This window comes from Nymphalis io, chromosome 9, assembly GCF_905147045.1.
Source record: "Nymphalis io chromosome 9, ilAglIoxx1.1, whole genome shotgun sequence".
Classification (NCBI taxonomy): domain Eukaryota; kingdom Metazoa; phylum Arthropoda; class Insecta; order Lepidoptera; family Nymphalidae; genus Nymphalis; species Nymphalis io.
In genome coordinates this window covers 10,856,196-10,870,692 of record NC_065896.1, presented here as the reverse complement: position 1 = coordinate 10,870,692, position 14,497 = coordinate 10,856,196, and the positions used below count along the sequence as shown (strand labels likewise).

At 33.5% G+C, this 14,497-nt stretch overlaps 2 protein-coding genes across 3 annotated transcripts in view; one reads left to right on the top strand and one right to left on the bottom strand.

Annotated features, from left to right (window-relative positions):
- The window catches only part of LOC126770530 (sodium-independent sulfate anion transporter-like), a 292,448-nt gene that overhangs the window by 15,436 nt on the left and 262,515 nt on the right, over positions 1-14,497 (bottom strand). The window contains exon 11 of one of the 2 annotated variants that reach the window (XR_007669460.1): positions 14,418-14,436. The exons of the other annotated variant lie outside the window; for it this stretch is intronic. The gene's annotated coding sequence lies outside the window, so the exon portion shown is untranslated. Of the gene's footprint in view, positions 1-14,417; positions 14,437-14,497 lie in introns of those variants that run through there. 2 annotated transcript variants of the gene reach the window in all.
- Positions 4,807-14,485, top strand: LOC126770545 (cytochrome P450 9e2-like). Its single transcript, XM_050489990.1, has 11 exons — positions 4,807-4,897; positions 6,620-6,822; positions 6,915-7,078; positions 7,148-7,285; positions 7,986-8,185; positions 8,556-8,691; positions 11,149-11,250; positions 12,046-12,267; positions 12,582-12,682; positions 12,751-12,919; positions 13,186-14,485. The coding sequence occupies exons 2-11, from the start codon at positions 6,620-6,622 to the stop codon at positions 13,350-13,352; spliced, it is 1,602 nt and encodes a 533-aa protein (XP_050345947.1). The 5' UTR covers positions 4,807-4,897; the 3' UTR covers positions 13,353-14,485.

The window sequence follows — 14,497 nt, the reverse complement described above, 5'->3', positions numbered from 1 at the left end:
GTTACTTGTGAGTGTTTGGTGGACTGGCACCGGTGTCGTTTACTACAGCTTTCTAAAATCTGGCCAAACGATTACGACAGATATATTTTGTCAGCAACTGCTAACCATGAAGGAAGAACTAGCTACTAAACAACCGAGATTGGTCAATCGCCCTAGGCCACTGCTGCTTTACGACAATGCAAGACCACACACTGCACAACAAACAACCACTAAGCTAGATGAGCTACAATTGGAATGTCTGCGACATCCACCGTACTCCCCGGATTTTGCTCCAACAGATTACCATTTTTTCCTTCTTATAAGGAAAAAAATTTCAAGGAATTTATTGATTCTGGCCCCCATGGTTTTTTTTAGTAAAGGGATCAGTGAACTACCTATGAGATGGCAAAAGTCCATAGATAACAACAGTGCATACTTTAATTAATTAATATATATTTACAAAAAAAAATTGACTTTATATTCTTCCTAATACTAATACCTAATAATTACAATGTACAAAATCAAAATATTCTTTAATTTCTAGAAACTCAGTACTTATTATTCAAATGAAATACATCGTCAACTCAACAATATACAAGCAAATAAAATGAATGACCACAATTATATATAAACACATAAATATGTGATAAATTATATAATATATATACTAATAATGCCCTCCAGACCGATTTTGTCCACGGCGTTCAATCTCAAGAGAGATTAGCCACACAGTGTGCCACACTCTGATGGACTGTGCCACTTGGGGACCTCAGCGCCTGTCCCTGGCGGCCTTAGTCGGTGAAGACCTCTCGCTGCCGAGTGTGGTAAACGCCATGCTTGGTAGCGAGAGGTGCTGGTTGGAGACGGTCTCCTTCTGCGAAAATGTCATGTCGCAGAAGGAGGCAGCGGAGCGGGAGCGTGAGGAGAGGGCCTCAGCTGACTCGCTTCGCCGAATAAGACCGGGGAGAAGGCGTCGGCGCTATGCGCATCTTCTTCTCCCGCCATAAGTGTTGCCGGGGTTAGGGAGTCTTTGTACCCTGAGAACCCCCTAGGATTTAAGGCCTGCAGAGACGGACTAACCGTCGGGGCGTCACGGTAGTATGCGCAAGCAATCCCGTGACACCCCTCGAAAAGGCGGTGTGGGTACCGCTGGTTTTTTAGTGGGTATTCCGGCGCATGCTCGGCGCCGGCTAGTCCCACATACCCCCCCATTTCAAGTGGGAAAAACGCGTAAACGCGTTTTTCCAGCGAAACAAAAAAAAAGAGAAATTAGCCAACAACGCAAGAGATATTCCCTAACTCTCATAATCCGATGGGAAGATAATCCGACACGACTGGAAAGAGTTTAGGCGCAGGACCAACGACTTTACGTGCTTTCCGAGGCACGGGAGCGTACACGCTTCCAACTTTCAGACTCTGGGCTGCTACTGAGAATTTTCTGACAAAAAACCCCAATAACTTTTAATTGGCCTGACCTGGGAATTGAACCCAGGACCTTCGGGTCTGCGGCCTTACATCAAGCCACTAGACCAACGAGATAGTCGTACCTATATAATATATATCAACACTATATAATATCATTATATAGCTTTGACACAACTTAAATAAAATTCTTTAAGATGTTTTTCTTAAAAATAGCCAGAGCTTGAGCGCTCTATAGACAGAGGTAGTTTATTTCAAAGACATGTGCCAGTAAACGATTTAATATAGAAGGGTGAGAAATAGGAAGGAATAGTTGTAATAACACTCCCATGCGATCGGAGATACTGCATTGAGTCTTACAGAGGAAATCCAACTGCTTTTCGGGGTAGAAGGGGATAGCTGAATAGAATTAAGTAGAAAGGAGACAGAATGTGTGAATCCTGCGAAGGAAAATAGAGACACTGGAGCTTTTTTGTAGATTTATAACACGGCCAAAATTCTAACACAGAGAAAATCTTGACAGGAAAACCGTATAAGCAAGCCACTAGACCAAGGAGACAGTTCATTTATATTTATAATTTTGTAAAATTATAGCTATAATTGTTAAATTAAATTGTAAAATTAAATTTTTAATAAAATAATATGCTGTATAATAGAACTTCAAATATGAAAACGAATTTCAAATTATAATTATTATTAAGTTGAAAAGTGTATCAAAACGAAGGATACATCTCCAGGATGTGATAACATATCCTACTCAATGATAAGATATTTACCTCGGAATGGTAAACTGGTATTAACAGCTATGTATAATAAATTTCTTTCAAGCTCCTTTGTGCCACGACAATGACGAGACATTATTATATTACCAATCCCAAAACAGGGGCGTGATCCACAAGACATTTCGTCCTTTAGACCGATTTCCATGATGTCATGTTTATGTAAGCTTTTTCATAGCATTCTCAATAGATTAGAATGGTTTATTAAAAGAAATCATGTGTTATCCAAAAATGTTACGGGATTTCGAAAATGTCATTCTACGCTACATAATCTCACCACTCTCGTTTCTAGAATACAATCAAGCCTTTCGGACAGACGCAGTACATTATGTTGCTTTATTGATATTGACAACGCCTATAATAATGTTGATGTAAACAGTCTATTACAAACTATGGATAATTTAGGAGTTGGTTCTAAAATCTGCTCATACTTAGAAAGTTTTCTAAGAGAAAGATATTCATTTAATTTAAAAATTCAAATCGAGAATTATAACATTTGTATCAGACCGAGGCTTAGCTCAAGGCGATCCTCTTTCGCCATTGCTATTTAATGTGGTTACTTCACACATATGCAAGCTCGTAAATAATATATTTATCTCGCAGTACGCCGATGACTTTGTCTCATACTCAATATGTGATAATGGATAACGAGGTAGTGAAACATTACAAGCTGCATTAAATTTGGTATCCAGACTTTTAATCAACATAGGTTTAAATATTTCAGCTAATAAAAGTAAAGTAGTAATTTTTAAATCTGGCTATAAACAAGATAATATAGACTTAAAGATTGATGGAATATCATTACTTGTAGTGGACACATATAAATATTTAGGCTTATGGTTAGATCGATCTTTGAGATGGTCTAAACACTTAAACGAACTTAAAGATAAATGTTTAAAATATATTAATGTCTTTAAAGTATTAGCAGGGTCGCGATGGGGAATTCACCCTACCCACTTAAGACGGCTTTATCTTTCACTTATTCGTAGCAAGTTGGATTATGCATGCTTTCTATATGATAATAGCGCAAACACACATTTAAGGAAAATAGATATTGTTCAAAATTGCTGTATGCGAATTATTGGGGGTTTTATAAAGAGTACAGCTATACATGTTATGGAATCGGAACTCTATCTTGAACCATTTCGAAGATACTATCTACTAACTATCTAGGAGGAAAATTTTGGCTAAAGTGCAAGTCATTTAAAAATAATGAAATCATTCGATTAATTGATAAACTTAAAACGGTAAGTCACAAACCATACTGAAATAAAAAGAAAAAGCCGTTATTAATTCAGGTCCATAATCTTCTTAATTCTAGCCCCATTCAATGTAGTAAAGAGTTAGATATGTTTAGTTTTGATACATGGATTGGCAACGTGGATTTTTCAAAAGCTATAAAACCTAAATTAGATATAATTAACAAGTCAAAAAGAACATATCACCTACATAACCTTAAAACAGTTTGTAATACAGCAATTCAAAGATTATATCCTAATTATTATTATTTGTTTACTGATGGGTCAAAAGATAAAAATGAAATTGGAGTAGCGTTTTTTGACCCACAGAATAAAAGTTCTCTGAAACTTAAAATAAATTGTAATATATGTATCTAATATGCATGCTGAGCTGATTGCTATTACAGAAGCTTTGTCATATATTAGTTGCATTAATTTAAATTATATTGTAATTTTAACGGATTCAAAAAGCGCTCTTCAACATTTATTACGATGAACTAGTTCTAGTTACCGGGGATTACCTATCGCCTATGAAATTTTAAAAAATATATACAAATATATATCGTGTAATAAGAGAGAGTCTTTACAATGGATACCTTCTCATATTGGTATAGAAGGCAATGAAATAGTTGATTGTTTGGCCAAAGAAGCTTCTTCTGACGGTGTTCCTTTTGCTTGCGTTTCGAACTATACAGAGGTTTTAAGTGTTCTTAAACAAAATTGTCGCAGACAGTGGAAAGAATACTTTGACATGAGAGCTGCGACAAAAGGGATATGGTACAAAACAATACAGCCAAACTTAAGTCGCAAACCTTGGTTTATTGGTGCCAATATGAGTAGGTCTGAAATTGTAACAGCCTTGCGGCTTCGCTCCGGTCACATTCCACTGAATAGTTTTGCCTTCTTAATTGGTAAGGCGGTGTCATCTGCTTGTGCAGAATGCCATAAAAATGAGGATGTATATATACCATATATTAGCAGAATGTGTCCGAAATGAAGCATAAAGAAATATTTTATTAATAAGATTTAATATTAATTTATTAGATATAGGAGCTTTTAACAGCATACTAGCCTATCCTGTCTCGGATCAGGCTAGAATGTTGTATAAAGTAGCACAAGTAGGATTAAGACATAGAATTATTTAATTTTTGTTATTTATAGGTTGATTTTGTAAATTATGTTTAGTTATTCCTATAGGGGTGGCATGATCACTCGGTGACCAAACCCCTCTTAAATAAAGATTTTAAAAAAATATATGGTTTTTTTCATCAAGAAATAACGTCACATACGAGTAGCTGAGTTCATATTGTAGATAAGCTTCTATGTTTAAAACTTATTTTTACTCAGACGAGATTATAAATTTATCTTTGTCTCAGTTAATTGTATTACTTCAGTGGATAAGCACGTATTATTTATTCATTATATATTGAATTGACTAACTATCGATATATCTGTTTAAAGGTCACGAAGAAAAATATTGTAAGTATTTTTTTTAAACAATAACAAATTGTCTGAAGTCAGTACCAAACACAAAGGCTATGATTTTTTTTAATTTAAAGTGGGTGGGTAGATTGGTAAATGGACTTACTGATGGTAAGTATTCACTACCGCCCATACACAATGGCGCTGTAAAAAATATTAAGCATTCCTTACCAATGCGCCACCAACCTTGGGAACGAAGGTGCTATTACCCTTGTGCCTATAATTACATTAATTCATCATTCAAACCGAAACAAAACAAAACGATAATTGCTAAAGCGGGTACTGCTGTTTGGCGGTAGATTATATGACGAGTGGGTGGTACCTACCCAAACGGGCTTGCACATAGCCCTACCACCAAGTAAGTAATATATACTATTCTTGACTTAGAAACTTAATTTTATTAATAATTTATATAAACATTATAAATACAAAAATATATTATTGAATAATAAAAGTAGCTTGCGAGTGGTGCACTGGCCTGGTTAACATACAATATTTATAATTAAAAACACAAACATTTCTAAATGGAAATTGTTCGTAGCAATTTAAAAACAGATGGCTCTTTATACGCTAGCATTGTATGAAAAAATCAGTAAAATTGGCGCTTTAGGACTGAACAATGTAAATACTTTTACCTTTCTTAACTATATTTATTGTTTCGTTTCCTTTTCTTAAATTATATTGTTTTAAAAACTAATTAAGAAAATGGCTTAATACGTTGCACGACGTGATAATGAATCTATGTTTATAGTTATTACTATTTTTACTCGACTTTAAAGAAGCATAGGTTATAGATAATCATATTTGTACCTATACTACTCAATATTTTTACTAGCTGTAATTTGATGTTAATAATTCTTTCATTTAATTGTGTTAGCCCCGAATTTATTTACGCAAATATAAATGTTTTTTCAAATTAAAATTAAAAGTAAATCACACTTTTTTATTTTTATTTGAAAAGGTTTAATGGAATTTATTAAGTGAAAATCGGCAAGCAAATTGTTTGTTGATTGTTTTGTTCCATTAGGACAAAAATAACGACTATAAGTCACACAATCAATGATAAAAGTGAGTAATATTCTTCTGTGAGAATAAAATTTGACCTATGTGCAGAACATGATCGTGAAATGTCAGAAAGTAATATGCGACATTGACTATAGTTAGTTGTTTTTCGAAATTTCCCAAGTGTGATATCTATTTATATCAGAATAGCACTGCAGATTTTAGATATTTTGTTGTCGAATTAAAAGTTACGTATAATATTGACGCTAATATTTTGTCTCTTTGATAAGAAACTGGAATGGGTTTTTGTAATATTTCATATAAAGAACTAACTTGAATGTTTTTGTAAGAAAACGAAGCTCAAATGCTTTTGAATCATTTTCGGACCTCTCTGAACGAATGCTTATGAATAATATTTTATATATCAGTATACAAAGATACAAATAGTTAGAAACTCAGTCCAAATAAAGAAGTCACACGCCCAATTCGTATATGACATTTATTTAAAATAAATGTGATTCGAATTTTAAACCATAATTAACAAATATTTAAAATTGATGGATTTGTGTATTTAAGTTTGAACGATTAAACATACTTATGTTCGATATTTTTACTTTTTAAGAAAAAACTCTTAAATATAGATGCTATTGAATACTCTTGGTAACTGATCTTTTTATTGAAAACTTTTGTTTCTAAAAGTCATGTTTTCAATTTCAGATGATATACATTTTAATATGGAGCACCGTGCTGCTCGCTGCTCTGACTCTGTACTTCCGGCAAACGTACTCCAGGTTTAGTGACTATGGCGTGAAACATATGAAAGTGATTCCCTTCTTTGGCAATATGGCGGGAGTAGCATTTCGGATGGATCATTTAACCGACCAGTTTGATAAGATTTACAAAGCTTTCCCTAACGAAAGGTTTAAAAATTAGACTTTTTTTATATATTTTTACTGTACTTAAAAATGGCTGTTCATGATGTACTTAATTAATGTATGGTGTTATGTTTAAGATTCGTTGGACGATTTGAGGTTACAAAGCCTACGTTAGTTATACAAGACCTTGAGCTGGTTAAGAAGATAACAATTAAAGACTTTGAATACTTCCTCGACCATCGCGGTTTCACAGATGAAAAAGTTGAGCCTTTGTTTGGACGAAATATATTTTCATTAAAAGGTTTGATTATAATTTTGAAATAAAATTCATTAAATGTAATGTACTTAATATTATATTATATATGACAAGGTCAGGAATGGAAAGACATGCGTTCAACTTTGAGCCCAGCGTTCACGAGCTCGAAGATTAAACTAATGGTACCCTTCATGGTGGAAGTGGGTGAACTAATGATACAATCATTAAAGAAGAAAATCAAGGAATCGGAAGGTAAGTCGACGAAATGAAATCTAGTTAATAAGTTAAATAATATAAAGCCGAAGAATTTTATTGTTTGTATAAAAAGTTGATAGACTATTTATTCGTAAAGGTTTTATATTTGACATCACGTCTAACATGAATGATTTTATATGTTTTTGTATAATTGAGCAGTCACTTAGTATTTTTTTACTGAAGCTTTATTTAAAAATGGCCAAAACTATATGTAATCAAGTTGTTAGGTTTTTTATATTTTTTTATACTTGACATTGGCGAGTATAATGGCTTCCCAGAACTTAAATTTGTTATAAAAGTTTATAAATAATAGTATCAGTTTGCGAATTTTCAATATTAATCCTCATTAGTTTTCAAATTATGTTGCATATGTGTTTAAATATCTGATTTTATTTTCACGAGCTTTTCACTACGTAAAAAAAAATACTTTTTTGTTTGACTTGTATGCATTCTTTGTCCAACGTTGGTGACGTTGGCGATCTTTGTGGAAATCCGTCTGGGTAAGTATCTGTTTGGTTATAGAATATGTAATGAGGTGCGTGTTTGGTGATGGATGCACATCACAAATGCTATCTTATCATTTATATTGACAGCTGAAGCCGAAATTTAGTCAAAATTAATTCAAATATATTTCGAACTGGAAAAATTGTGCACAACGACAATCGTGATAATATAATATTTTTATTAAATGTTACAGGCTACATCGATGTAGATTGCAAGGACTTGACATCACGGTATGCTACTGATGTGATCGCGTCTTGTGCATTTGGTCTAACAGTTAACTCACAAACGGAAAAGAACAATAAGTTCTATGAGATGGGCAAAGTCGCTTCTACTTTCAAATTCCGACAAATGTTTCTCTTCTTCGCACTGTCTGCGTGTCCATCTCTAGTTAAGGTGAAGTGTCTTTATTGTGTTTATGATTGGATAATTAGGTTAAGAATAGGATTAGCGTAAAAAACATATTTCCTAATTTAGATTTATTTTTATAGGATATTGCAAATCTAAAGTATTTTAAATATAATGCAATAATTTTGAGTTTCATATAATTTGTTTTATGGTTTCCGTAGTTATGTAGTTTTGAATCATTTCATAACACATCGAAATCGAAACAAACGTAACTTTTTTAACTTAATTTAACAATACATAAAATTGACAATTATTAACAAATTGTTATGATAAAAATTCTGACTGAGCCTTTGTTAATTTTTTGTCAGTTTGTCACAATGGTAATAAAGTTTTGATTGGCTTTCCAACTTTTTTTTAGATATTTAAAATAACGCTATTTTCAAACAAAACTAGGGATTTCTTTATCAACCTGGTGCTAAGTACAATGAAGGACAGAGAAGTTCGTAGCATTATCAGACCGGACATGATCCATCTTCTTATGGAGGCTAAGAAAGGTAACAATTATTTCTCATAACTTCATATTTTGTTCTTCATAAATCTATACTAATGCCTATTAAGATATTTGTTTGATGTCGAACATCTGTTGACGCGTATTGAGATCGTACAATTATACAATCATTCATCACAATCATTTCCACCATGAGGTGAGGTGAGTGAAGGCATATGAATGCCGTGACGGTAAACTGCATGACGCTCTCTTATGTCTTGATGCCCTTTTTCGGCCACCGCTTTCTGCTCCCAGGTAATATATGAGAATTTTATTGTTGCGACTCAAAATCGTATACACTGATAACCTTCATAGACTGGTAACATGCAAGTCGGCAAACATTTTTTTGTAGTATTTGTAAGTAACAACAAACTACTAGTAATAATAATAATCAATGTTTTAAGAATGAAAATAATATTTTGTTATATTTATATTAAAAACAACGTTCTTTATTTTAATAACTGAACAATGAATGCTTTAGTCTTTTCAACAGGTATATTTTTTTTATTAAAAAAGTCGATTAAGAGCTGTCTTATTTTATTTGAAAGATAATTTGCCCTAGATGATCACAAATACCGGGTTAAATTTCGTTCAAAACAATAACTAGCAAATTTGAAGAACAGGCAATGTTAGTATTTATTAATCATAATCTTATTGCCTCGTTGGTTAGTACATTATCAGTAGATTATGTCATATAAATAAGCCTCTTGTTTGATTATTAACACTCCAAGCGTCGGAAAGAACGTAAAACCGTTAGTCGAACTTTTTAACAATAAGTGCCTTTTTCACAGTTGACTACAATGGTGAAAATGGTCTCCACGACAAAAATTGGACAGAAGAATATCAATTTTTACTTTAGATTAAAATCTTTGCGAGTAATTAATAAAATAAGTTCTATTTACCTTCAAAATTCGACTTGCCTGTAAAAAGGTATAAGTTAACAAAGTTAGCGTGGAATGTTTTTGAATATATGAACGAAAAGGTTAGCCTTTACTTAAGCAAATGATTATCAAATATTCTTTTAATAAATATAGGAAATTCTTAAAGAAAAAAACCAATCGTCTTCTCCGTTATTGTTACATGCGTCATAAATATCATTAATGTTGTTGAAATAGAAAATAATACCTACAGTGATAATACGGTAATCCGGCCTCTGACGCATATTATATATAATCTAGCGCATATTATACGATATGAGCAAATTATAATTTAATGTGTAATAAAAAATAGAATAAAAAAAAAAATAGAATATAACAGGTACAGCCTGTTAATATCCCACTGCCAGCAGTGGGATAGCCTGGGCTAAGGCCTCCTCTCCCTTTTTGAGGAGAAGTTTTGCAGCTTATTCCACTACGCTGCTCCAATGCGGGTTGGTAGAATACACATGTGGCATAATTTCAATGAAATTAGACACATGCAGGTTTCCTCGCGATGTTTTCCTTCACCGTCAAGCACGAGAATATAGAATATATTGAAACTTATTTAACAGCATCGTCACATGCGACTCGTGTTTGTTTTTCAGCACTTGTTTAATACCTAGGTACTTCTTTTCAAGTACCAGACTATTACTTCTTTATCGGTGTACTAACTGCGTACACCGATAAAGAAGACGACGTATAACGGATACGGACTATAGGGTTTGCGAAACGTTGGTCGGGCTATCAAGAGAAATGCTCTATAAGAAATCATAGAAGAGAAAGGACAAATATTAATCTATTAATATTAATCCTACAGTACGCGCCCTATCGATCCTTGTATCCTTGTATCCTTGTACTGTATAATGTGACCTCGCGATACCACATCAAAGTAAATATAAAGTAAATCATTATTAAATGAAAAGAAATGTTTTATAATCTAGTGAAATCAAATATTTATTGAATACACACCAAAAACCGCAGTTCCCGGATTTCTCGTCCTATTCTAATATATTAATTTTAAATGTTATATACAAGAACATTAAATTCACGCCAATAGTCTAAAATTAAAGCGTGTGAAATTGAAGCACAGCGACTAATTAAAATTTGATGATACACTAAAACATTCTCCGTAACGTATTGCACCTTCAACAATTAACCTGGTGGTATTTTGTGCATGCCCGTCTGAGTGGGTACCACCCACTCATCAGATATTATGCCGCTAAACAGCAATAGTATTGTTACGTTCCGGTTTGAAGGGTGAGTGAGCCAGTGTCACTACAGGCACAAGGCCCATAACATCTTAGTTCCCAAGGTTGGTGGCACATTGGCGATGTAAGGAATGGTTATTATTGGCCTTATATCGCCAATATCTATATTTTATATCTATGAGCGCTGGTGACCACTTACCATCAGGTGTCTCATTTTCTGGTCCACACCTGCCTATTAAATAAAATAAAAACATTACAAAAAATTACATTTATTTTTATAAATTAAGCTTGATAATAATATGCTGATGTACTTCTATGTATTTGTTTTGTTCTTAACAGGTCAATTGTCACACGATGAAAAAGGTAACGATGACATTCACCAAGACACTGGATTTGCTACGGTCGAAGAATCGTCTATCGGCAAGAAAACTATTGACAGAGGTTTGTATCTTCTTCCTTGTCGCTGTTTTCCACGCGAAATAATCTTTTACAAGATATACGCATCAAATTACCGTACCGCTGCTAAGATGTGTGAGCAGTTTGCGTGGAACTTATACTTACTCTCCCATAGCACACACATAGCACATTAGATATATTTTTGTAACTCACATTATATTTTATTATAAAGTCTGTGATAGCTTAATATGTTGAGAACATATAAAGGGAGTACAATGATATTTTATATATTTTTTGATTAATCTCAAAAACATAGTATGTAGTTGCATGTTATACTTACGCATTATCCTTTCTTAGCGCGTTTACATTACCTTCTTGTCGTTGCATCTTATAATCGTATCCGTAAATCAAACAGGTTTCAAATAGCGATGTGCAATTTATTTTTTTGGTATATGTCTTGTTATATATTTATAAAGAATTAGAAAAGATACTGAACTAAAATAAATAGATAACCTATAATGATGATTTTCTATGATGTTAAGGATGATGGATCTTATTATGTATCGTTAAAAGCGTTCCTTAATAAAACGTCGCGTAAACTTTGGAGTTCATGAATGTGTCGTTCATAATTATAAATACTTTAACGACTCATTGGTCGTAAAACAAAAATACGATCGCTAATATAAGTGATCTATTTATGCTAATACGACGTTTCTATAAAAATACCTGGTTAAATTTGGTTTATGTCAGTTAAGAAAAATCCTCTTTAGTCTTTTATTCCCGTAATAAATACTGAAGCACCATGTACTTTGTCTTCATATAATTTCTTTTTATCATCAGTGTGGTCTGACATCGATCTCGTGGCCCAAGCTGTCTTGTTCTTCATCGGTGGCTTCGAATCAGTGTCAACTTCAATGTCCCATGCGCTGCGCGAATTGGCCCTCCATCCTGAGATCCAGGAACGACTCGCAAATGAGATCAAGGAACATCATGCCAAAAATGGCGGAAAGTTGAACTTTAACTCGATACAGAATATGACGTACATGGACATGGTAACTTCAGGTAAGTTTTCATTATAGGTAAATTCAATAATAGTCACTAACTTTTAGAGTATTATTAAAGGCTTAAAGCGTCAATAGAGCAATGTACGGACCATATATAAAAGTCACAGGTTCGATCCTGATCCCATGGGCTATTTTGTCGTCCCAAATCCGTCAAGCTATGCTTAATGGGAGGCAAATAGTAATATTAGTAATTTCTTAACAAAGAACATTGCTAGTATACCTCTTAAATAAAAAAGAACGTCAAAAAGTAGGGTTTTTTATGGTGCTTAAATTTTGAGCGTTCAAACGTCGTACGAAGTTTTTATTTTGCAGAAGTACTACGCCTCTGGCCAGCGGCTATAGCCTTGGAAAGGGTTTGTAAGAAAGATTACAACATGGGAAAACCTAATGACGCAGCTGAAAAAGATTTCATCGTAGGTATTTAAATTGTTCCTTATAAATTGTGTGTGTTACATTTAAAATGAGTAATAAATAATTCCAGATGCGAGAAGGAGAGCTTCTTTGGATGCCAGTATGGTGTTTCCATTATGACCCTAAATATTTTTCCAATCCTAATAAATTCGACCCTGAACGCTTCTCTAACGAAAACAAGCATAAGATTAATCCTTTGGCTTACATGCCTTTCGGTCTTGGACCCAGGAACTGTATTGGTAAGACATATCTAGAATTGTTATTTTAAGGCGACGAACGGCCCTGGCTACTCAGAATTAAAAACCTAGTCTGGGAATAATGTCTTGAAAAAGTACGAAAATTCCTTCTCAAGTTCACATTATTGTGCACTCAAATTTTAACACTTCTTTCTTCTATCTTGTAGCGTCTATCGTGTGGCTTGTACCTAAACAATATTTTTGTATTTGTTACTACATTACATATTATATTTATGGTCATTCATTTAATTTCCATTTTATTTTTTCAGGATCAAGATTTGCTCTTTGTGAAATAAAGGCTCTGTTGTATCAAACTTTACTACATTTTGAAGTTTACCCATCAGAAAAGACCGTTCTCTCTCGAAAGCTTGTTAAGGATTCCTTTAACATCAGACTTGCAGGTGGCTATTGGTTTAGGTTTAAAATCCGCGACTAAGATTTTAAGAGATTACCTTATTATATTAATATTGTTTACTTTAAATTCCTATTATAAATTTTTACATCGTAAGTTTATTCAAAGTTATTGGGGTATGGCTATACATCACCACGTATATCGTGGTAATATAGTAATATAGTAATAATATAGCAGCGTAGACTACATAATACTCACAGCTACGTGAAAATGGAATCCGTTTGTGGCGAAAACCCTTCAAAATCTTCCATTTGACTTTTATAATGACCATATAAAAATGTTCGGTTCGGTATTGGTTTTCTAGTGGTTAGAACGCGTGAATTTTAACCGACGATCGTGGGTTCAAACACAGGAAAGCACCACTGAATTTTCATGTGCTTAATTTTTGTTTATCTCATCTCGTGCTTGACGGTGAAGGAAAACTTCGTGAGGAAACCTGCATGTGTCTAATTTCATTGAAATTCTGCCACATGTGTATTCTACCAACCCGCATTGGAGCAGCGTGGTGAAATAAGCTCCAAACCGTCTCCTCAATAAGGGGGAGAAGGCCTTAGCCCATGAGACATTAACAGGCTGTTACTGTTACTGTCGGTTTTGATAGCATGCAAATAGACATATTAACTTAAAAAAAGAGTCATTTTAGAATCACAGACAGACACTAGTTTTATCTATTTGTATAGATATGTTCCTTTATTATGTAATAAGCCTCATTTCCTAACCACATTTCGGCTACGGCTGATTTAGCCACTCTCGACGGGGCAATAGCCATCTACGCAGAATATACTATAGTGCTGCATACTTAAGCTGTTTGTTCAAGAAGTGGATTCCCTACCATGTTATCTGTTTAATATAATACGATCGTAGATAAATCAAACAGTCAATATTTTTTGGGCTTTACCATGAATGGGTTTGTAAAACCGCCAATTTTATAACACTGAAAATCTAGTAACTGTTATTGATTTTTCCTGGAATTCGAAACTAGGACCTGGATCCAAGAATCTCTTACTTATAAGTTAGACATCAGAATAAAGAAATAGTTACTTTATATAGAAATAAATGTATATATATACTGTAAATATTAAGGAGTATTGTATGTATTTTATTTTAACTGTAATTGTGAATTAAATTCTTTCAAACAAACAAATATTTTACTTAATAAATAAACTGCA

Excerpts from the sequence above, each read along its gene's own strand:
- LOC126770545 (XM_050489990.1), top strand. The coding sequence starts at position 6,620 with ATGATATACATTTTAATATGGAGCACCGTGCTGCTCGCTGCTCTGACT. Across the intron at positions 8,186-8,555 it reads CGTGTCCATCTCTAGTTAAG|ATATTTAAAATAACGCTATT; the intron begins GTGAAGTGTCTT and ends ACTTTTTTTTAG. Across the intron at positions 12,268-12,581 it reads CATGGACATGGTAACTTCAG|AAGTACTACGCCTCTGGCCA; the intron begins GTAAGTTTTCAT and ends TTTATTTTGCAG.